Genomic DNA, 24,554 nt, shown 5'->3' on the forward strand with positions numbered 1-24,554 from the left:
TCACATCAGCGATGACACTGTTCAGAGCCCTGGGCCCGGGAGGATGGACGGCTACTGAGAGTGAGGCCAGGGGCTGCTCTGCCCCCAGCTTTGGGGGACACCACGCCTCAACAGAACTCACTTCTAAGGACACCAGCAAGCTCCTGCTAGGAAGCTTCCCATCACCATTACAGTCAAGCACCAGCCAAGGCTGTTTACTGGCTGTTAATTTCTAGTCCTGGGCTACGTGCAAGGAAGGGAGATTGAGAGGAAAAGGGGGAGGGAAAGAGGAACTATACACTTGTTTTTTCAAGGTAGGGTCTCCCTCTCTAACCCAGGCTAACCTGGAATTCACTATGTACTCTCAGGGTGGCCTCAAACTCACAGCTATCCACCTACCTCTGCCTCCCAAGTGTTGGGATTAAAGATGTGCACCTTTAATCCCATATTATTATATAAATATTAACATTTAATTTAAGTGGATTTTACACTAGTAAGAATCATTTTAATAAACTATCTACATCTCAGATCAAAGGTGAATCTGGGATTAATAATCCTTCAGAAAACCACAGTTCTATAAACACAGAAAGGGACCTCAACATAGAATAGTTTTCCCTTTTCACTTAACAGTCAGGGAAGTTGCTGCCTGGGCCTTACGCTGGACTCCCACCAAAGGGTCTTTCTAAGGGAACCCAGTGCCTCAGCCCAGAAGCCACCAGGGCCATGACAGAAGGAGCCCTTCCCCAGCTGAGTGAGGGTACAGAGACACCTCTGAATGACCGCAACAATGGGGCGCTCTGGTGGACAATGAGTATTCACTCTTATATCCCTTCCTGAAGCATCACCACTTCTACAAGCCACCTTCAGGGGCAACCCTGAGTTCCTGGGCGGGACCACTCTCTCGCCTGTGAGACCAGGAGCCTGTGCCAACCCTGCAGGGTGGGAAGGGTGTCCCCCATCAGTGATGGGGACAGGTTCAGAGCCACATACCAACTCGGAGGACGAAGTCGTTATATGACTGGTAGTTGATTTCGTCCAGGACATCAAACATGTCAATGGCGAAGTCAGCCAGCGTGCTCAGGTGGGAGGAGATGGACTTCTTAGCCTAGGCGTGAACACACAGGAACCGGGTTTCAGGGGCTGCTAGGGAAGGAAGCAGGGGCAGGTTCTGGGACTGGGATGTGATTCCTACAAAACGCAGCAGGCTTGGAAAATGTGGGTGCTCTTGGTATCTGGTTGGGAACATACCTAGCCTAACATTCTGCAGGCAGGAGACAAAGCCAAAATGTGGCTCCCAAGAGACAAAAGCAGAAACTACTCCAAGGTCATGTGAGTCCAAGCTGTACCCCCTGCAGGTGTTGAGGGGATAGCCAACCATGGGACCAACCAAGTGTCTACATTCTTGCTCAGATAATGCTGTCACTATTCTTCGTAAATGGGAAACAAGGACAACAGACATGTGACAGGAAGCAGCAACAACTTCTGTCCAGGAGACTCGCACCACCTCTGTTTATATGTGTTTAGGTGATCCAGTCCATTCTTCTGTGAAGCAGGGACAGTTGAAAGGCTCCTAATTTTTCTTTTTTTAAATTTTTTTTGTTTATTTAATTCATTTATTTGAGAGTGACAGAGAGAGAAAGAGGCACATAGAGAGAGAGAGAGAGAGAATGGGCAAGCCAGTGCTTCCAGCCACTGCTAAGGAACTCCAGACATGTGTGCCCCCTTGTGCATCTGGCTAATGTGGGTCCTGGGGAATTGAGCCTCGAACCAGGGTCCTTAGGCTTCACAGGCAAGCGCTTAACCGCTAAGCCATCTCTCCAGCCCTAATTTTCCTTTATTAAGGAAATTTACTGGTCCTCAAAATTAGAGAACTAATGTTATTTGGACAGTTTTTAGGCTGATATGTAACCAAGCAGATGACACAAAATTTCCATGTACCATCCTCCTCCACGTACAGCTTTGGCTGTTGCTAAATTCTTATATTCCAGTGGTACACGTGTTCCAACCCTTGAGCCAATATTGGCACAGTCTTGCCAAGCAAAGGCCACAGTTAACACTGGGGTTTGTTCTTGGTGTGGCTCATTCTGCAGGTTGTGACAGATATATAACGGCACGTATCCACCAATGCAGTGTCACGTGGAACACCTTCCTTGGCCTAAAATACCTCTACTCCACCCCACCACTGCCATACAAGCACTCCCAGTGGCCTTGATCTTCTCTAGGTCTTTATCATAATCCTTGTCCCTGAGCTTGTTAAAACACAGAAATGTTGCTCATCAAATGGCCCTTGGGAGACGTTGGTACAGCCATCAGCCACCAGGGGCAACTTCGTGTGGTTGGAATCGCAGTCTGCAGTCCTTCCTCGCTGGCCTCTTTCACGTCATAATTTGTGCTCACAATCACTGCACGACTGTTCTTCACTGGAATGTTTCTTTTTATAAAGTGGTAATATTCAATCTTGTTTTATCAGAAATCCTTTACCTGCTCACCTAATGAAGGGAAGTTGCTTGCTTCCAGTTTTCAGTGTTTATGAGTAAAGCTGCCATGGACATTTGTGCTTGGTTTGCTGGGTGGACGTGGGCTCGTGTCTCGTCTAGGTGACTCCAAGGGCAGCAACTGCAGGGCGGCATGGGTGACAGTATGTTTAGCTTTGCAAGAAGCTGCCATCTGGTCTCAGTCTCTGGGCCTCTTTGCATTCCCACCAGAAGCAAAGGAGGGTTCACCATGCTCCACAGCCTCACCCGCTCTGGGCACTTGTCACTGTTGGGAGTTTTCAAAAGGTTGACATGCTGTGTCGCTGTTCTGATCTCCAGCTCCCAAGGACATGTGGTGCTGCACACCTTTTCCTAAGCTAACTTGACCCTGCGGATCTTTGAGGAGGTGCCTGCTCGGTGTGTCCATATTTTAAATAGGTTGGCACATTCCTTCTTGCTGAACAGGACAGGCTCTTTATCACACAGGTGGAGTATACAGACTTTCTCCCAGCCTGTAGCCTGTGCAGTCTCTGAGACGTATCATCTGTAGAGTTTCTCATTTTAATGAAGTCCAACTTAATGCTTTTCTCTCCCATTGATTATGCTTTTCTTGTTCTATCTGAAAGCCCCAAATTCCAGATCATTACATTTTTTCTCATATTAATTGTCTAGAGGTTCTTTTAAATTTTTTAAAAAATATTTCAAATATTTTTAAAGTTATTTGGGGGGGGGGTGCAAATAAAGAATAGGAATGCCAGGGCCTCTAACCACTGCAAATGAATTCCAGACGCATGTGTCACCTTGGGCATCTGGCTTACATGGGTCCTGGGGAATCAAACCTGGGTCCTTTAGCTTTGCAGGCAAATGCCTTAGTCGCTAAGCTATCTCTCCAGACCAGTTTTTAAATTTTTCATTTAGGCTAGTTCTGTGAAGGTTCATTTTTGGCATGTGGATAGCCAGTGGTTGGAGAGGTGACTGTTCCTCCACCATGCTGCCCATGTTCAAGTTCGAAGATCAGTGTAGCATAGTTATGGGATCTTGCTCTGGGCTTTCTTTCCAGTTCACTGATCTATTTGCAGACCTCCTCAATACCACTGCCAGGATTTCTGTAGTTTTTGAAGTTCAATCTTCTCAATATCTTGTTAGAGTGGTCTTTCATTATAAACTTGGAATCTGAGTGTCACCAGGTATTCTTATGTGATTTTGACTTAGATTGTGCTAAATTTCCAAATCAAATTTGGAAGCACTGACATCTTGACAATAGTCATTTCAGTACCAAGGAACAGTTTTCCTCATGTAGATCTTACATGTGTGCATTATATTTGTACTTAGTGTTTTATTTTAGTGCTATTGTAAATGGTATTATATTTGTAAATGCAAATTCCAAATGCCCATTGCAAGTATACGGAAACAAGACTGAGTTTTATACATTAACCTTATATCTTGCAATCTTGCAGGATACTCATTTATCAGTTCATTTGTTCTAGGAATGCTTTTTTCTCCCCCTTTATTTCTTTCAGGTTTTCTACAAATATAGTCATGTCATCTGCAAACAAAGAGTTTTAGTTCTTCTTTCAAATCCTATGGTGAACCTCATAAATTCATAAATTCATTTTGGAATAAATTTCATACCTGGAATAAATCCTACTTAGATCTCATATAGAATATTTTTTTATTTTTATTGAATTCAATTTGCTAATGTTTGATGAGGAATTTATACATCTGTATTCATGAGTATTGTGTGATGTGACCTTCTAAGAAAAATAACTATTGCCCTCTTTATCAGAAGCAGCTATGACTGCACCCAAATACTCTCCACATTGAGCCTGTTGACATTCCTGCATAGAAGGAGAGGGGCAGGGAAGGGTCGCCAGACCCCACCTGGGACGAGGTCTCAGTTAGGCCCTGTGCACTGATCATGGGGGCTCCTGGAAGACTGAGTTCACATAGGGCGGAAAAACAAGGAATGGGAGGTCCATCCACTCAGTCATGGGGAGCTTGTTATCCATGTTGGCATGAGACCCTTCAATGGGACTGTTTTGGGGTCCCCATGCTCTTGTAAGTAATCCTTCACCCATGCCCCATAAGGAAGCCCAATAAAGTCATTGGTTCACCCAGGTAGATTTTTGTGGAATTTGTCTTCAGTTTGTTAGAGGTGCCCAGCCTGTGGTGCAGCAAGTGTTTAGAGGCTTCTCAAGAGAAAAGAGTTCACACAACACTGAGAAATACTTGTCTGAGGTTTTCCTTCCTGGTGGGGTCTTTTAGCTTGTGGTGCTGACCTAGAATGAGTTAGACAGCAGCATCTCTGCTCTTGTCTCCGGGGAGAGAATGCAGATGGTTGGTATCATGCTGCTTCAATATTTGCTGGACTTCAGCTTTTGATTTCTGATTTGGAAGATTACCCAATTAATCTCCTTAGTAGCCACAGATCTGTTCTGAATGTTAACCTTTGTATTTGCAATTCTTTGGGGAAGAAGAGTTCTCAGTGATGCAAGGCTGGGTGGAGGGAACAGGGAGTGGCAGGGAGGCAAGGCAGTTGTCAAGGAGGGATAAGGATGTGGGCTTTCCTCAGAGATCCAGTCTGAAGGGAATCAGCCTCTGGCAAAACAACCTAGCATCCACTTCCCTAATCCAGTGCAGGGGAAACCCATCCCAGGTTAGGAACCTGCCCAGGGGCCCAAATCCGTCTGCAGCGGAGCTGGGCCCTGACCTAAGAGAGCTGACAGCACTCACCCGGGCCCCTGCCGTGGGCGTCAGCCCCACCGCAGCCATGTAGGTACTCCCAATGGTCTTGATCTTCTCCAGGTCTTTATAGAACTCCTTGTCCATGAGCTTGTTAAAACACAGAACCGTTACTCGTCACATGACACCTGAATGACAGCACTCTAGTCATCAGCCTCCAGGAGTCGCAGCAGAGGTATCACCTGGTGGGCAGCAGCTACTCCTATTTGCTTTGGGTCTGGGGCTATGTGTGAAAGACACAGCCAGGGGAGATGTTATAGGACAGGTCCTGTCCCTACACACAGCCAAGCCCACGTTCACTGGGGAGGATGGTTATGTCCAGTGATGGGGTGGACATACTGCCCGGTTGAGGAAGGGCCTGCAGTTTCCCACTTCCTACACAGGAAGCTGCCAAGCCAACTACCGCTGTTGTTGCAGTTGTCCAAACCCTGGCCAATAACCTAGTTCCCACCCTAGCGTCCTGACACTCTGCTTTAACTGTCACAGCTGACCTGAACTGCAAAGGACACAGGTGTGTATGTCTCTCCTCATCCACCCACAGAGGATGTGGCAAAAAGGACACAAGCAAGACAGGAAGGGACCACCACGCCACCCCGCATGTGCCTGGCGCCACTGAGCCTCACCTCATCAAAGTCCGCGATGATCTCGTTCAGGAGCCGCAGGCACTCTACCCCCATGTTGTTGCCGTCCAGCTCGATGTAGAAGTCGTTGAAGTTGGGGATGGAGGCGAACATCACGCCCACCTGCGAGTAGGACTGGTAGTACAGGTCCTGCAGGGCACACGGGCCGCACGTCACGCTGGGCCAGGCCGCGGCGCCCGCCAGCGCTCCTGACGCGGTGAGGCCGCGTGACTCGCCAGTCCCTACGGTCGGCTTCCTCTGGTGCCCAAAAAGATGAGGAGGCAGCAGGGACGGGGAGACCACAGGAAAACCACACACTCTACGTGGCTCTAAAATGCGCCCCAGCCAACAAGGAGTGGAACTTCCTGGTTTTCCTGCCCTTACATACGTAAAAACCAACCCAAATCTCGTTACTCTGAAAGCACCTGCTTTGTGCTGCTGGTGGCTCCAAGGCCACCTCAGCAGTCACTCAGCAGGAATGCTGTGAGGAGTGCTAACCAGTTATATATGCCAAGAAGAGAAAGGAAAAGGAATCTCCAAATATTGGAGTACATGTATCAATAAAACTGTTATATAGCCAGGCATGTTCTGGGTTTTTGACATTTATTGCCCAAAAATGAGCTATAAGGGAAACCTCATTTGAAATGTTCAGAACCTGAAAAAGAACATTTACTTTCAACATCTCGTTTCTTAAAGCTTACTTTCTTCTCTTGAGTGTTAAGAATCCCATGTACTCTTTCACAACCAAAAGGAAAATGACTGAAAACCAGGCCTCCCTGTCAACCTGGGGCCCTGGGAGCTTCATGGAGGCCCAGAGCCCATCCTGCCCTGGAGGCTGGGCGGGAGGCCAGGTGGGGACCTGAGCCACTAAAGCACTGGGATTTCTGAAGACCAACGAGGCTTGCAGTGGCAAAGGCAGAGGGCCACAGAGAAGCTATAGACTAGGAACTCCTGCCACTCAGCAGAGCCCCGTGGGGGGTCGGTCATCTGGGCAGAGCATCCACGGGCCGGGCGCTCACCATGTTCCTGGGATTGGACATGAGGAAATGCTGGGCAACGTGGGCTGGCAGGAGGTTGAAGAGGATCCTCTTGTTGTCCAGCTTCACTCTCTCCATGTCATCCCGCTCTTCTTCTGCCTAGGGGTCACGGGGTCATGAGTACTAGCCATGTATGCTGCCTCCGCCCTCCCACCGTGGCTCCTCTCTGACCACCCACGCTGGACTCCAGATGGCCTACACCAGTATATTCCCCGCTGAACACCAGACACAGGGACCAGAGCCTGGTTCCAGAGTTGAGGGATTCAGGGATGCCTGCATGAGTCACCACCCCACCCACTGGAACTTTTAATGGGCAGACAACAGCTCTCCCCCACTCCATTTTCAGGCTCTGCCTCACCCTTGGCCACCCCCTGGGAACCAGTGTCATCGTGGCTCTTCTGAAGTATAAGCCCACCCACCAGCTGAACTCTGGTTTCCCTGCCCAGAAGTGGGTGGCAGTCACCCACGTAAGGCACCTGAAGCCCCCTGCAACCTCTTGCAAGAGTTCACGTCCCCCCATAGCCAAGACAGGAATGCTGTGGCGAGGGAGATAGGGTGGATTCGGGAGCTTGGATCAGTGACCACCAACTCCCAAAACCAAGAGCAGAGTCTGACAGGAAAAATGGCAGAAGCAGTCTGGTCCCTGCCTGCTCACCACCAGCTAGAGCCCCAAAGAGGCTGATAATAATGAAAGGGACATCCCCATGCATGATTCTCTAAGGGATGCTGCTGGGAGTACAACATAGCTTTCAGAGGCAGACACCTCTAAGGCCACTGTATATCCCTGGTGCTAAACCTAACCCTCAAAAAGGAGTTTGGCTTGAGAAGTACTCTTTGCATCAGCCTTTGTTGGATATCAAATGCCTAGTATGATAGAAATGTCACTATGATGCCCTGGATGCTTGGGGCTGCCACCAAAGGCTACCATTCAGAGGCCAAAGCATCACTCAAGGGCCAAAACCAAGGGCAGAGCAGGTACACCTCTGGGCTCAGTGTCTTGTCACCCATCTTTTGAGGTGTCGTTCCTAGGGTTGTACTTGCCAGGACCTTTGGAAAGAGACCAGGGCTTCCCACTGGTGAGTGGTTGGGACAGAGTTGACTTGGCCCTTTGCATGTTGCTAGATTTCATGTTGTGATCCCACCAGTTAAAACAAGGAGCAGAGATTTCACAACAGAGGTGTGGAAGAGGCCTCAAGCCAAATCAGTTAGGGATGAAAACACAGTGACCGCTGGGTGAAAGATCAGGAAGGGCATGGAAAGCTCTCAAGGGTGCTCTTGGGAAAACAAGGTCAATAAGTCAATGTGACCCACACAGACAGCCATAATATATTTTTTCCTGCTCTTTACAAAGGGTAGACTATACTGCGTGGGTGAGAAAGACAACCTTGGGCCCTAAACTCCAGGTCAAACCAGAACTGACATTGGCCCACCACCCAGACAAGCTGGAGCCTGCTCTGTAAATAGCAATTCTGAAAGGGGCTCCGGGTCCCTGGTCTGTGTTGGAAAGAAAGGCATCAGAAGGGGATGAGGACATGTTTCTATGCAGAGCTGCCACTATTTGGGGTGACCCTCTGGCAACAAGACTTCATGAAATAAATACATGACTTGCTTTGGGTCCTTCTCAGAGGTCAATGGACTCTGATTTCCAGGCTCTCACTGTCTGCTCACTCTCCACACCTGTCAATATAACAGTTTTCAAAGTACCCTCTCTATAAGACATGGATTAATAACTACCTTCAACACACTATATGCTAATATAGGCAAAGAAAAATATAAAGGGTAAGAGAAAAAAATAAGATTGATTCTATTTATTAGTGGCACAAAAATTTACTCTAAAATAAAACATTGTTAATGTCAGTAATATTTTATAAAAACAACATAGTCAAATATACTTTCTTATGTTTAGTTATCTAAGAGGCAGACACAGAGAGAATGGGCACACCAAGGCCTCCACCACTGCAAATGAACTCCAGACGCATGTGCCACCTTGTACATCTGGCTTATGTGGGACCTGGGTAATCGACCTAGGTCCTTTGTCTTTGCAGGCAAGGGCTGTAACCACCAAGCCATCTCTTCAGCCCCAAATATACTTTTATTACAAATAACACCTTGACTTATCACCTTATAATTAAAAGATCTCACCCTAAGTGCTGCTTATACAAACATGCTGATTTAATGACTGCCCAATCCACCATCCTCCCTAATCATCATGTATTTCTTAACCCATTCACACATATGAAGATTTCTACTGAAATTTGAGTGACAAATGTCTATTCTCCCTGTGCCAGTGATTTTTATAAATGAAGCAGAAGTTTATTCTTATGTTTTTAACAAGTAAAGATGAAAATTCACAGAAATTCTCTACCTATAAGATTTTAAAACCAGTATAGTTTGTTTTTTGTTTGTTTGTTTTTTCGAGGTAGGGTCTCACTATAGCTCAGTCTGACCTGGAATTCACTATGTAGTCTCAGGGTGACCTCAAACTCACGGAGATCCTCCTACCTCTGCCTCCCAAGTGCTGGGATTAAAGGCGTGCACCACCACACCCGGCTGACTGTGGTACTTTTGAAGGTGAGTTGTTGTGGGTTGCACCATTACTCTTGTCAGCAAGGTCATATGAGGGAGACACGTTGAACTTCTGTTTTCAAAATGTTCTCTTGATGACACTTTCTTTCAAAAGGCATTTCCCATCTCATGTGTGCTTACATTTTAGAATTTATCGACCAGGGCACCTTTATTGACCAAGGAGGTCATTGCTGGAGCATTTGTCACTTTGTATAACGAACAAAACAAAACAACCAATGGCCTAATCTGACAACTCCCTGGGATACCGACGTGCACTTCAGCAGCTCTCATCATCACCCTGACAAAGCGTTTTGAGCAACCCTCAGCCTATGCCTGGAAACAACAGTGTGTTCCTCACAATGGACAGCCCATATGGTGGTGCCATCCTCTGGCTATGACCCTCTGCAAGGGTCACAGGGCATCTGCCAAGAGTCTGACTGCTAGTTTGTTCTTCAGCATCGGGACTCCACATTTCTTAAACAATTATAAAGAAATTCTCATGTCCTCCTCCCTGACCCATCTAGTGACCTAGATCCAGCTCTTTTGGAGGAACAAAGAGAGCAAGTACTGGAAGGCTAAGATCAAGCATCTTCAGTCCTAATGGGAGAGGAGGGTAGATTTCTAAGCTTGTTGTGAGGTATTTGATGCCACCTTCTTTCTTTTGATAACTGATTTGAGCCCGAGGCCCCCAAAGTGCATATCTTCTGGATACATGAAGTTCACAGTATGAGGGTAAGGACCAGATGTGACATTCATTTCTGCATGACATCACTGTCCCTCAGGTGAATGCATTCTAAGATCAGAGTGGTTCAGACCAGGCACAATGGACTGGGTATAGCTGACCACAGAAGGCTGCCTGGCTGTCGGTGATGGCTGAACCACCAGAAGGATCAATGTGAGCAGTCTTCAAGGAACAGACTCCTTAAGAAACTTTTATAAAGGCTCTGGGACAAACATTCCTAACGTTCTCCCCTGACTTCCAGGCTCCAGGGCTCTGGGACAGACATTCCCATGTTCTCCACTGATGTTCACACACCAGGGCATGATACGAGCCTTTCCCTGGAGGTGAGGAAGACCGCGCTTTTCTTCTGGAGCTTTCTTTCCATGTCCCCAAATGCTGAAGAAGCCACAGTCTGGTACCTCCAACCCACACCTAATGAAAGTGAGATCACACACTCACCACTTCTCTTCACGGCTGTGTTGAAGACTTCCGGAGGTCAAGTGGGAGTTAGTGAGGAGATTTCCATTATCCTGCACCATCATCCACTCTTCCTCAACTAGCCACATAGCTGGGAATCTACTACTACACAGCCTGCCTCACCTACGCGTGGGCTCTAAAGCCACCAAGGGGCTGTCGAGGCCTTGCTTTTACTCTCAGGGGGCTACTATGGGAGAGCTAGAGCCCCCTCTCCCAGGGAACTACCTCAGTTCTTCATGCCACCCTCTTCCCTGAGACTAGTTTGAAAGTCCCCCACTGACTAGATGTTCAGGCCAAGTGCAGCAGGCTGGGTTGTGACTAAGGCCTCTTCCAGGCAAGAGCCTGGCAAGCAGGGCTTTATCCAAATGCCAGCGTCCCCAAGCACTCACCTGCCAGCAGTCACCTGGCCATCTCTCAGACTTCTTTCTGGGACTGGCACTAAGCTGCCTAGTCTAGTTTATTCTTATAAGTAACTGCTTAAAACACATTTCCTTTCAGTTCTATCCTGTCTAGCTGGTGCCAACAATCTAGCTGCCATGGTAAACTTGGGCACTGAACCAGCTCCATTGCTTGATTCTCCTCTAACCCATGGCCACAGCCATGTAAGAAAATGACCAACCTGAGGACAGGGCCAGGCAAAGGAGACAGAGGATCTAGGATTAGCCAACTGAAAATTCTAACTTTGGGTAACAAGCTAGCTATTCCAAGGACACATTCATATCACTGGTGATTCCTCCAGCTTATGGGCAAGACTTTATGCACACTGTCCACATGACAAGGAGCAGACTGACTATCTTGAAGATGTCTCTATTTGGATGCTTAACCTCCTCATACTCAGCTCAGCACTTCTGATCTACGGCATCCTGCCAATATGGCCACGGGCTGTTCTCTGTCACTGCCCTTCTCTCTAGATCCAGTGACCTGCTGCTCAAATCAGATCCGCTTTACTCTCGGCACAGTTCAGTTTACGGCCTGCATGTGGAGTCTGGGGATCTCCCAAAGCTGACGAATTTGGGAGACAGATACCCAGGATAGTCTGGGCTTACAGGGGAAATACGGAGAGAAGACGGAGGACTCCTTCAAACAAGTTTACGGGGGAGTACTGGCCAACATAGGCCAGGAAAAGAATCGCCCAGGAGATTATTGATAATAATAGAAAACTCTATAATTCACTGGGCATCAGATAAAATACTGAAGAGTTTTACCTCGATAGCATGTAAAGCAGCCCTAGAATAAGCATTCCTTTGTTTCTTCAAAATTCAAAATGTCTCTCCCATTAAAAATTGAACATGTGATATTTGGGGTACAGATCAGTGATAGAATTCTTGCTTAGTATTGAAGCCCTGGTTCACTGTTCAGCAATAAAAAAGAAAGCACAAAAGAAAAATAGAGTACAATCCATAGTGAAAGGAGAAAACAATACATCAATAATAACTTGAACATGGTTAATGGGATTGGACAGAGGCAAATGGTGATTATAAATGTACCCTATACATTCAAGAAGCTGAGAGAATCATGTCAAGTACAAACAAAGAAGATATAAAAAGATCCTAACTTCCAGAAAATCACAATGTCTGAGATGAACAGTGCACCTGTCAGGACTCACAATGTCTCAGACATTTCAATATAAAAAGATCAATACACTTGAGGATATTGTTATAAACTGTCAAAAATGGAACAGAAAAAGGACAAAAAAACTGAAGAGGTTTAGTGAGGTGAATGACAATTTTAAGAAGCCTAATATAGGTGTAACTAGCATTTCTGAGGTGGCGAAAAGATATAAAGAGGAGAAGGAAGGAAAGAGGAAGATGAGAAAGGAGAGGGAGAAGAAGAGACAAAGATAGATAAATATTGGAAGAAATTATGATAATTTCACCAAATCTTATGGAATTATAAACCAACAGATTCAAGAGGCTCAATAAAACCCAATCATAAGCAAGGCATGGTGGCACACACCTTTAATCTCAGCACTTAGAAGGCCAAGGGAGGAGGATCATCATGAGTTCTGAGATTACATAGTGAATTCCAGGCCAGCCTGGACTACTGTAAGATCCTACCTCAAAAACCAAAAAATAAAAATAAAAAAAATAAAAAAAACCTGAGCATAAGCAAAAGTTCCAGGCATGGTTGGGCACCCCTGTAATCCCAGCCCTCAAGTGGCTGAGGCAGAAGCATCATGTTTTTCAAGCCAGCCTAGGCTGTACGGTGAGTTCCATGCTGACTTGGCTACACAGCAACACTCTAAAAGAAAACCATAAAAAAATCCATCACTAAAGTATACCATAAACTGCTGAAAGCCAGCAATAGTCTTAAAAAGACAGATAATAACAACATTTTGCACACAGAGAAACAGGTCCAGGGAAGCAGGCATCTCACAAGCCATGCCACAAAGAAGCTGGGAGAAGATCTCTGGAGTCACCCATCATCAGAATCCTATTCTGATCCTAGAATCCTACTTCTTAAAAAGTCTTCTAAACAGCAAGGCACAATAAACATTTTTTAATTATCCAAAAGCTGAAGAAATTGTACCAACATACCTTCATGATATGTTAAAGCAAGTCATTTAGGACAGAGCAAATTCCAGATGGAAACCTGGATCTACACACAAATGTGAAAAGCACCAGAAATCACAAGTTAAAAACTCTCAATTAAATGCTTTTGAAAACAATAAAATGGGGGCTGGAGAGATGGCTTAGCAGTTAAGCGCTTACCTGGGAAGTCTAAGCACCCTGGTTTGAGGCTCAATTCCCCAGGACCCATGTAAGCCAGAGGCACAAGGTGGCGCATGCATGTGGAGTTTGCTTGTAGTGGCCGGAGGACCTGGTGCACCCATTCTCTTCTTTTCCCCCTCCCCCTGCCTCTTTCTCTCTCTGTGTATCACTCTCAAATAAATAAATAAAAATTAAAAAAAATAAAATGTTCATCACAGAAACAATAATAATATACCTTGGGTTTAAGCATATATGCAGACTAAACTCTTCCAGAATACTGTTAAGAATGGAAAATTTCCCACTCATTCTGGGTGGCCAGCATTACTCGGATATCAAAACCAGATGATGACACTTCTGTGGTGCAATGTGGCTTGCTCCCAGAGCTAAGCTCAGGGCTTAGCGTCCAGTGCGGTGGCACTGAGACGTGATGAGACACATAGGTGGAGATGACTGCGAATCATCTGTCTCCCTCACACTTCGGAAGTAAGCCTGTGTCAAATAATGGAGCAAAATGACAACCAACATGCTACAGCATTGCAGAGCGCAAGACAGCTGACAACCGGTATGGTGCGAATTCTCTGCTACTGTCGCCCTGTGCAAAAGTGCACAGCCAAGGACACAAGGGACTTAAGTAAGGAATGTAACGGCTTCTCTAATTTAGTTCTAATGCTGGGGATCCCCTGCCTAAGCTTTGGGAAACCCACAGGCAGTTTTCCCTCTCAGAGTTAGTAATGGCTATTGCAAGATGGAAATTAGCCTTAGATTAAGCAGTTATTGGTAAACAAGTAAGTTAACTGTATATAGGATAATTAGCATAAGCATTGGACTTTATGTTTGCCATGGGGATTATCCACTGAATTCAAAGAAAATAACACTGGGCCAAAAGTACCCTAGTAGTTAAAGACGGGTGTCCTCACAAGGGCAAAGCAAAGCCAGGCTTACGTGGGTTTGTGAGGCTGATCTGGTCCGTAAATAATTAACCCTGATGGTGTTTATCCTGACAGTGAGGCACCGTGATGTGAGTACAACCTGACTAAATGTCCAGAGGCCAAAGAGACAAAGTCCCGGAAGCTCCATGCTTTGCTGGGGTCACAGGAAGACAGGATGACGTTCCTTGTTACCCATCTATGGAAAAAATGTGTCAGTGTGTTCTTTCCAGCCAGCCTTCCCCCAGACACACGTGCTCGGGGGCCAGACATGAGAAATGCACTCATGTCCCACACTTGCTGGAAAGCTGTGCTGTGGTTCTGAGATTACATAGTGAATTCCAGGCCAGCCTGGACTACTGTAAGATCCTACCTCAAAAACAAAAAAATTAAAATTAAAAAAAAACTGAGCATAAGCAAAAATGCCAGGCATGGTTGGGGGTTAAATGTCAGGGTTAAATGCCAATTTAATAACATTTAAATGATGTATTTAATAATTAATAACAGAATTTAATAATCAGAGCCAAGTAAAGGTCAGGCCAAACAAGATGAGAAAATGTCTACACCAGGGGTGTCCCCAACTGGAAGTATAGGGCTCAGACCATTGAGCCAAGTGAGTGACCTGTTAAAAATGCTTATAGAACTCTATCTCATCGTCCTGTTTGTTGTCAGGGTCTTCCTGGCTCATTATAAGTCTAGTTTCCAGCTCTGGGAAGATATTCACACTAGAGTTCTAGAACCCAAGAAGCCAGCTGACAGACACCAAAGCCAATGGCTCATAGTGGGCAGCCAGCTGGCTTATGGTGGACGGACAGTTGAGTCCAATGGAGAGCACAGGGCCGAAGAGCTCTTCTCATAACCCACTGTGGCTCTGGCAAAATGCAGCTGGCAAGGCTGCCTGTCCAGGAATTAGCATGTGCCAGCACCTGAGGCATCCCCACACGCTCTGCCCCAGGAAATCGACCTGGACACTACTAACCAATAGGCTCCCAGGCTCCTGTTTCTGGGTGAGTTGGGTCAACAGAGTGTGCCCACAAAAGCTTGCCGCCCAACAGGATTCATGACCTGTAGTCAAGGGACAGGGTCGCCTGCAGAAATCAAGCCAGAGGTGACATAGTACGCCTTCCATCCTCTTCCCAGGCCTGAGGACAAGGTGCCAAGAAGGGAGCTGCAGTTACTCTGGCAGCCCAGACTGGACTTCTCACTACATTTTATCGCTAGGTAGAAGACAGTTTACTGCTTGGCTCAGAACCGGCTCTACTTGAAGTTGCTGGAATTGAAGACCAGAACTACCAGGTGCAGGCCCAGCCCTTGCCACCCTTGCTGGGGCTGACCAGGGTCTCTGTCTCTCCACGAACAGCCAGCTGCTCCCTCTGAGTCAGGAGCAGGGATAAATCAACAGGCTCTCCCACTCCAGAAGGTGTGTCAAGGTTAGTCCCATAGCTTCCTTCAAGACTCCCATGGTGAGCCTCTGGTGTCTTGGTCAGTAGCTCCCCATAGCAGTCCTCTGGCATACCTATCTGGTGTTTGGACCCCCAACTCTGGGTTGGGATCCTTCAGCCCTGGCTGCAGAATGGAGGCTGTGGGCTGAGGACACTGCTGCTTGCCTGATATCATGTGGATGTGGATGTTTTCTGGCTCACCACTTATCTTGGCTGGGCCACTGTTCAGCACTGGCCCTCTATGGACCCTGTTTCCTCATATAAGACTATATTTTCTGAGTGGTCCACTCTGAGAACTAAAGGAGAACATAGCTCTAGCAGCAAGGAGTTGCTTAATGCATCTGAATTAGACTTGTCTTTTGCTGACGCTGAGATTCACCAGCCTTCATTCCTCACTTTCAGGTAAGAAAGCCCAGGTGGGACAATCTTGCAAAGAAGAAACCTATTGTAAGTCCTATAGATGAGTCATGAGCCTAGACAACCTGGTCCTGAATGCTCAATTGCCTTGCATCCCAGGGACCCGGGGACACGGGGAGGGTATGGGTGGGCACATGCAGAGATGTGTGCACACCAACACCAGGTGTCTCTGTCCCACTATAGATATATGTAGGCCCTCTTTCCAAATGTGTTCATGACAGGGACTTAAGTTAACATTCCTCAGTTGATATCTGCCTCACAGAAGAAGAGAAAGCTACCTACAGACAGCATGACACCCTGCCCTGTGCCCAGTCAGAGCCCAAGGCCAGCTCACACTGCCACTCCTTGGCACTTCTGTAAAAGGGCTCCTTGTGCCTTTCCTGGTTCAGTACACCTACTGGATCAGAGGCAAATTCAGTGAGATTTGGCATGTTTTCATTTCCCAACGACCCTGATGAGATCCAGCCCCCTTGGAGGCTGATACCGCTGAGCATTACCACCACACACTGTCTAGGAGGGAGAACTTGCTGCCCCACAACACAGTGACTCTGACCTCAGACTTCTCCAGCCCACTCATCCTGCAGCCACTTGTTCAGTCATCCTATGGGCACTGCTCATAAGCCTTAAGAACCCAAGAACAGCCCTCTCCACCCCTGAGCAGTGCTTAGCAGGGCCTCTTTATGCAACATGGCCTGTGACTGTCTCAGCCACTGGCTCACCTGCCCACCCATCCCCAGAAAGCATAGAGGACTCAACTTGCCTGTGCTGCCCAGAGGTAGTCCAGACGCAGCCTGACATCCACCTGCCTGGCATGCAGGGCCAACGTGCACGAGAAGAGCAGGATGGCCATGATTGGCTCATAGCTATGCCCAGACAGGGCACCACCCCTGGGGAAAGTGAGGAAGAAATTGTCAGTGTCAGACTTCCAGGCAAGGCATGGCCATGAACCCTTACAGCATGACTGAGAGCCATCCCTGGATGATGATGCCTGTTAATGGCTTGCTAAGATGGACCCATACCTACTCTTAGCCAGGAAGTCAGAGACCTGACTGAAGAGGAGAAATGGAAAAGCCATGGAACTAAAAATCAGGACATGTATACAGACAGACACACACACACACATACACACACACACGTAAAAAGGAGAGAGGGTGAGAGATGCCTATAGAATTAATAATCAGAGGTGACTATGAAGAAGAATGAGCAGCCTTCTGCTCCTTGGGAGACAACTCACCCCGCCTTGGTATAGCCACTGAGCTCCAGAACAAGGATGTAGGATGTGGTGAGCCCGGACAGCAGGATCATCTTTGGCAAGGAGGACACCCGCAGGAATATGGCTAGTGGGAGGGTGCCCACCAGGCAGCAGAGGAGGGCGTGGTGAGCGGACTCGCAGGGCAGGGCAGGCAGCACGGTGCGCCGGCCACCAGCAGCGAGGACCACGAGGGAGCTGTTGGACTGAGAGCTCCAGGCCCAGGGCAGGCAGCCGACCTGAGAAGCGAGAGGACGCCGGCTTAGATGCCCAGCAGTCCCTCGGAAAGTCCAGGAGTCTCAATTCTGCGGCCCCCGCCTCCTGCAGCAGCCGCGTTCCTGGTGCTCCCACCCAGGCCCCGATTCTCCTGCTGCCACAACCCAGGAAGGCTCCAGCCGGCTGGAGGAAAAACAACGGGCCAAGACTGGGTGGCACCAACCCCTTCCTGGTCCCCAACCCTGGCAGCCAATCCTCTGGTTTCTGCCCCGGCCCACACCAGCTTGTGACTCCTGCCTCAGACGCCCCCCCCACCCCCACTGCCGCTTCTGCTCCAGTGCCTGCCTAAGGTTAATAATGCTCACCACGCATCCTTGGGCTACTGAGTAGATTAAGACCACGATGAATACGCACAGGACAGTGCGAATCTGTATTGTCAGGCACCCTGGAAAACACTGAACACAAAAATACCACTTTAGGGTTCGGGTTGTAGCTCAGTGGTAGAGTGCCTTTCTAGCATGCTCAAGACCCCAAGTTCATTTACTAAAAAGAAAGGTGTGTATATTCATGTGTGTGCGGGTACACATTTGTAAGCATGTGTGGATGTTCATGTGTATGCAGGTGCACGTGTGGGGGGAGTGCGTGCATACGTACACATGCAGAGACCAGAGGTCGGCATTAGGCATCTCCTTCAATCACACTATATTTTACATATGCATGCAGAGACCAGAGGTTAACATCAGGTTTCTATTTCAATCACACTTTTTTTTTTATTATGATAGGATCTATTGCTGAACCTGGTGCTCACCAATTGGGCTAAACTAATGAGCCAGCAAGCCTTAGGAATCACCCATCCTCCACCTTCCCAGACCTGAAATTACAGGTTGACATGCCTAGATTCAAACCTAGGTCCTCATGCTTGTGTGACAAGCAATTTACCAACTGAGCCATCTTTCTAGCCCCAGTGGGAGCACGAGGCAGGAACAAGTGAAGACAATCTGATGGGAATATGGCCAATTTATAGTGTGTTCATATATTAAATTTCCCAGAAGGTTTTAGACCTTAGAGGAAAGCTACCACTGTCCTTTGCCTAAATGGAGATGTTATGCTGATCAAAAAGCCTTCAAACAGCATATCTCTATACGTTTGATTAATGCTATTCTCACTTTTGGTTAAAATAGTTTGTTTTAACAGATGGTGGTGGAAAACCAGAGACTCAAGACTCATCAAAATGACAAGAATAGAGCTAGACAAGACATCTCTCTGACACTTGCCTGCTCTGAGGGAGCTCTAGACAAGTCATCTCTATGACACCTGCCAGGGCTCAGGGAGCTCTAGACAAGTCATCTCTGTGACATCCACCAGGGCTGAGGGAGCTCTAGACAAGTCATCTCTATGACATCCACCAGGGCTGAGGGAGCTCTAGACGAGTCATCTCTATGACATCCACCAGGGCTGAGGGAGCTCTAGACGAGTCATCTCTGTGACACCCTCCAGGGCTCAGGGAGCTCTAGACGAGTCATCTCTGTGACACCCTCCAGGGCTCAGGGAGCTCTAGACGAGTCATCTCTGTGACACCCTCCAGGGCTCAGGGAGCTCTAGACGAGTCATCTCTGTGACACCCGCCAGGGCTCAGGGAGCTCTAGACGAGTCATCTCTGTGACACCCGCCAGGGCTCAGGGAGCTCTAGACGAGTCATCTCTGTGACACCCGCCAGGGCTCAGGGAGCTCTAGACGAGTCATCTCTATGACACCCACCAGGGATCAGGGAGCTCTGCAGAGGAAGTAATGGAATGAGTATTGCTCTAACTGCTGGTCAGAGAAGTTTCTCTGGAGGGGGTGGTAGACACCGAGGAGACTCAAAACTCATCAAAGCCAAAAGCAAGAGGCTGTGGAGAGCTCAACACTAAAGGAGTTATCTATCATGAACTCCACGTCTCAGGGCACAATGCAGAAGTGGGGGAGGGATGAGTGTAAGAGCCGTAGAGTGGTAAGAACTGCTTTGAGATGCTGCTCTCCTGACATGAACCAACTGGTGCATTCACAACCTCACAATACCCCCACTAGGCCCACGCTGTTCTGAGCCCATCAACATTTTGACATGGAGAATGGAGGAGGACAAAAGAAATGGTACAATGAAACAGGAAGGACTACCTAGAAAAAGGAGGGTCCTCAGTGGAATGAGGGCAGGAAAGAGGGTGTAAAGAACAACAAGGAATGGATATGATCAAACTATAGCCTGTTCATATACTAAAGTTCTCAATGAAAAGCATCCTGTTTGCAAATTAGATTTGTATACAGAGCAAGCAACCCACATGGGGCAGAACATGCAGCCAAGGCTCTCAAGAGCCTTATAAGGTTTTTGTACTTTATGCAAATGTTTTACCTGTTCTCTTCTGTTTATTTCCCAAGCAAAGAACTCACCAAAGTTTTAAAACCTCAAAGTCTTCAAATCAGGAGATATAATACCCACCTCCCTTTCCCAGGCATTGAGACTTACTTGTCAGGCACTGAAATTCACTGAATAAAATAGACTGACTTCTTACTCATTATACTGAATTCTCCCATCTCAGTAATTCCATTCATTTGTGTCTTCTTTCATGCCCTTTAGGAAAGTTTTATTATTTTATGTACAAGTTTTATATCATTCTTGATGCTAGAAATTTTATTTTAAATCTTGTTACTTTAGATGGTTTTAAATATTTAACAAATGTTTTCAAGGATGAAAGTAAGAAGCTGTGTTTATACTCACACTCCTAAAAATAAAGACACAGACTATAGTACATATCCTCAGCACATTATGGAAAACAGAAACCACATGCATGGGCAGAGCCTAGCCTGGAAGAATGCACCAGCAGTGATTATAGTGAGCTTACCTGTGAAGTTGGGAGTGTTATTCTCCCTAATCAATAACTAAGCTTTCCCCTTCAATTTCATGGTGCCAATACTAGCAAACCAAGGATCATGGATTCTGGGGACTGGGACAAAGCATTTTGGCCAGCTCACATAGCAGATGGGTTGTACATCCAGGTTCCCAAGTCCTGATGCTATAGTGCTTTAACAAAATGATCATCTCCACTAATCTCCAGCAAAAGAGCTCCCGTGCAGGGTGAGGTCCAAGTGCCTTACTGATCTTACCTCTCCTCATTTTCTTCCTGATCTGGTCTCTGTCCCTAGACCCAGCACAGCCTCAAGGCTCTCATCTCCAGTGGCTGCTTCACTTACCCCCATCACAATAGAACTCATTGTGGCTGGAAATGTGGCTAGACCAACTGGCAGACCCCAATCTGGTCCACATATGTGCTTCAGGCAAGTTATACCCCATAGATGACTCTATTTCTGAGACAGGCTATTGGAATGTCTGATCATGGCCCCCTTAGTTACCATGAGACCTGAGCTTCCCATCATGACTTGGGTGTTATATATATGTCCTACCCAGCCACAAAAGTGACTGTGCACAACAGGTGTGATTATATATATAAAATAATGTTTTAGCAGACCCTGAGGGCACACATAAGTGACATAAAAAGTATCCCAAACACCCATGTCTACTTCCATTGCACTGCCTCAGCCCTCTCAGCCTGTATCTGTGGCCTCATGGGGATCATCATATGACCCATGGACAGAGGAAGAGGAAGATTCTTGACTTACAGATATGCAGACACTATCCCAGAGTGGACAGCTGTGGCACTATAGCCTTTCTCTGGGTCATCCCTGAAGGACAGTGGTGACAGGAAATCCTCCCACTGGACGGAAAACAGAGGCAGCACACCCAGCTCTTTTTTGTTTTGAAGAGGCAATGGCCATACATGCAATCACATATCAATATCTGAACAGTGGTCAATAGTTTGGATGATCAGGAATTGCAAAGAATACAATTGAAAATTGGTGACAAAGACCTCTCTAAATGGGCAAAAAACATTTGTGCCTCATGCGGATTTTCACCAAAGGGTGTTGTGACAGGGAGGATTTTAGTAATCAGTGGGGAAGTTTGACCTGCTCTGTAGAAACTGGTCAGTCTCTTCTTCCAGCAGCCCAGTAGCTCAGTGGGCTCATGAGCAACATGACCATAGTGACAGGAATGGAGGCTACACTTAGACATACACCACAGACTCCATTCACCAAGGCCAGCCTGGCTCTAGCCGCTCGACAGCTTAGGCAAAGGAAAGGGCACTTGGTGAAATAATGTACTGGTTTTACATGGTATAATGGTTAGTCTCAGCTGTAAACACTTCTCTGAGCATGTCCAAAAGCCAATGTCTGGATTAGGTCAATTGAGATGGGAAAACCCATTTAAATGTGGGTGACTCCACTCCACAGGTTAGGGGTCTGGAACTGCTACAGAAGAGAGAGTTGACTAAGCAACAGCAGTGCATTCTTGAGAGCAGACCTCACGTGCCCAGCTCCTTCGCGCTCCTGCTGCCACGCCTTCCCTGCCGTGATGGATGCTATTATCTTCCTGAACTGTGAACTGAAATAAACCCTTCCTTCTTAAGTCACTTCTGTCAGGAATTTTGTGAGAAGAACAAGAATGACAACTAAGGGCTGGAGAGATTGCTTAGTGGTTAAGGCATTTGCCTGCAAAGCCAAAGGACCCAGATTCAACTCCCTAGTATCCACATAAGCCAGATGCACAAGGTGTTACATGCGTTTGGAGTTTATCTGCAGCAGCTGGAGGCCCTGGCGTGCCCATTCTCTCTCTCTTTCCTGCTGTACCTCTCTCTCTCTCTCTCAAATAAATAAATAAAAATACAATATGTTAACAAAGAGGATGACCGCTAGCACATGCGGCCCTCCCTCCTGACGTGGCTGTCTTCTCACGTAACATTTATACCGACCATGTGGAAACTGGCTTATAAACCAGCTGCGTGGCAATATCCCGCAAGGTGCGGCCAGGTTCCTCACGACTCTCCCACACACTCAAAGCCAGTGTTCACACTCAGTGTGAGCAGTGCCTCATGATATGCTCATGCAGGGGTGCAGAAATGACCATGCAAGTCAAAGCCATGCAAAGTGACTTTAATACTTAATGGGGAAGATTACCATTCTCCCAAAACCCTTATAAATGTTTGTTAAGATATCAAATTCTTTGTTCCTTTAAGTTATAAACATAGAGAGAAATAAGAGAGAGTAGAGTAGAGAGTAGAGTGTTAGAAAGGCTTGTCCCATCACTGATAGTTTGGAAATGGAGAAAGTTGTATTAAAGTTCTGCTGAGGGGCCTTTCGGGCAGTAAACAGTCCTCAGCAATGGCCTCTGGGCACAGAACCTCAGCCCACCATCACCAGGACTGGATTCAGCCAACCAGAATGGCCCGGAAGTGTGCCCCTTCCCACAGCACCTGATAAGCCAGGGTACCTGGAATTTGACTTTGCCCTATAGAGCTGGGAGCTCAGAAACAGCTGTGGTTTTATTTTATGCCACCGTTCCTGTGGCTACATATCAAGAAAAACAGCAAACTAAGATAAATTTCATTACACAGAAGTCGGGGGCCAGTTTTGGAACTGGGCAGTAGGGACACAGGGGAAGAATTCCAAGGAGCAGGCTAGAGAAAGTGGGTCCTTGCTCTCTCCTACCCTGCAAACACCAGTCCAGAGTTCTGACACGAGCCCTGGCCAGTTCAGCCCCTGCAAGAACCATCCTGGACAGACAGATTCCCACAACCTCCAGGTCCCACCCACTCCTCTGAGGTCCGGCTGGCTGCCGTTGCAGGGTAGGATGCTGCTGGGCCTTTGGAGAGGTGTGGAGCAGCAGGCTCTCCTCTTCTACGTGCATGCTGTGTGCGGTGCACATGAAGCTTCAACTACTGCTCAGTTTTTACCACCTCAAGGGAGACCAGTGTTGGGCCAAAGTTGAAGTGCATGGTCAAGGGAGGACTCAAAAGAGTCATTTGGCTCAAATCAACCCTCTTTCTGCATACCCAAGGAGTTCTCGCCAACTATTCAATAGCTTGTAAAATGTCAACTACTGCTCTGGGGTCCTTGTGGAGGTAGACGGTACTTGGGGAGGCTGCCAGCCCTAAAGGATTTCAGATACTCTCTATGCCACATTCAACCCTCGATTCTGTGAATGTACCTAATAAGATAATGAGAGTTAAAATGTCTCCTCAGGAAGGGAGCAATGGTGACCACAAAAATAGATGCAGGCAGCAAAGGTCTCAGGGAGCCCCGGCTCTGAGCACCAAGGATATCAAAGAGGAAAACGCACTACGTAGCTGTGCCCCAGCGCCTCAGTGTCTTCCTCTCTTGGACGGCTTGACCTCCTGCCGGCTAGCCTCGCCCACCAAACCCTACTCCCAGCCCCCACCTGGGTGGCCTCCCCCACTGCCTCTGCTGTGGCCCAGTGAAGCCCAAGCTACAGCCCCATGGACACCATTCCGCTCTGCCCACTCACCCCAACCTAGGGCGGCATTGCTGCCGCTGGGTCCCACCTGCTTCCATTTCAGCTAAGCGCAGCCTCCCCTCTCTGTCCCTTGCCTGTCACCATGAATGCCACCGACACCAGACCCCAAGAAATTCAGACCTCCAAAGTTTGAGAGCCTGGTGCTTCATGAACACATTTAGAAGACATTGCTGCTCTTGGATGGGGGGTGGGGGTTAAGAGCAAGGACCATGTGGCCCAGACGACTTTATTGTCATCACCCTGAAATTATTCTGGCCCAAGTTTCCAGACATGGGCAACTATTTTGTCAAGAAAGGGGGCAGGTTCCAGTGCTCTGAGACCATCCTGCTCTGATCTCATAACACATGCATTTGACAGAGTTAGGCAGTGCTTGGGTCTCAGTATTGTTTTTATGGACAAAAGGCTGGGTAGATGGAAGCCTTTAGGACCCTGCTTAGGAGACCTGAGCGAGGTTCCTGTGAGGAAATGCTGGGCAACGTGTTCCCCAGGTATTCTCTGACTGTTTTTCTTTCTCCAGCAGATTTCCACACCATCTACATGTACCGTGCTATCTGCAGACCACCATGGGGCACGGTGAC

At 47.4% G+C, this 24,554-nt stretch overlaps 1 protein-coding gene across 1 annotated transcript in view; it reads right to left on the reverse strand.

Annotated features, from left to right (window-relative positions):
- Adcy1 (adenylate cyclase 1) overlaps positions 1-24,554 on the reverse strand; it is a 121,626-nt gene that overhangs the window by 11,358 nt on the left and 85,714 nt on the right. Inside the window, exons 12-18 of the mRNA XM_045135472.1 lie at positions 17,942-18,031; positions 17,346-17,599; positions 16,872-16,998; positions 6,835-6,951; positions 5,819-5,965; positions 5,187-5,285; positions 970-1,084 (exon numbers count right to left, since the gene is read on the reverse strand). Of these exons, the coding sequence (XP_044991407.1) occupies positions 970-1,084; positions 5,187-5,285; positions 5,819-5,965; positions 6,835-6,951; positions 16,872-16,998; positions 17,346-17,599; positions 17,942-18,031 (949 nt within the window). The remainder of the gene's footprint in view (positions 1-969; positions 1,085-5,186; positions 5,286-5,818; positions 5,966-6,834; positions 6,952-16,871; positions 16,999-17,345; positions 17,600-17,941; positions 18,032-24,554) is intronic.

Source organism: Jaculus jaculus, chromosome 16, assembly GCF_020740685.1.
Source record: "Jaculus jaculus isolate mJacJac1 chromosome 16, mJacJac1.mat.Y.cur, whole genome shotgun sequence".
NCBI lineage: Eukaryota > Metazoa > Chordata > Mammalia > Rodentia > Dipodidae > Jaculus > Jaculus jaculus.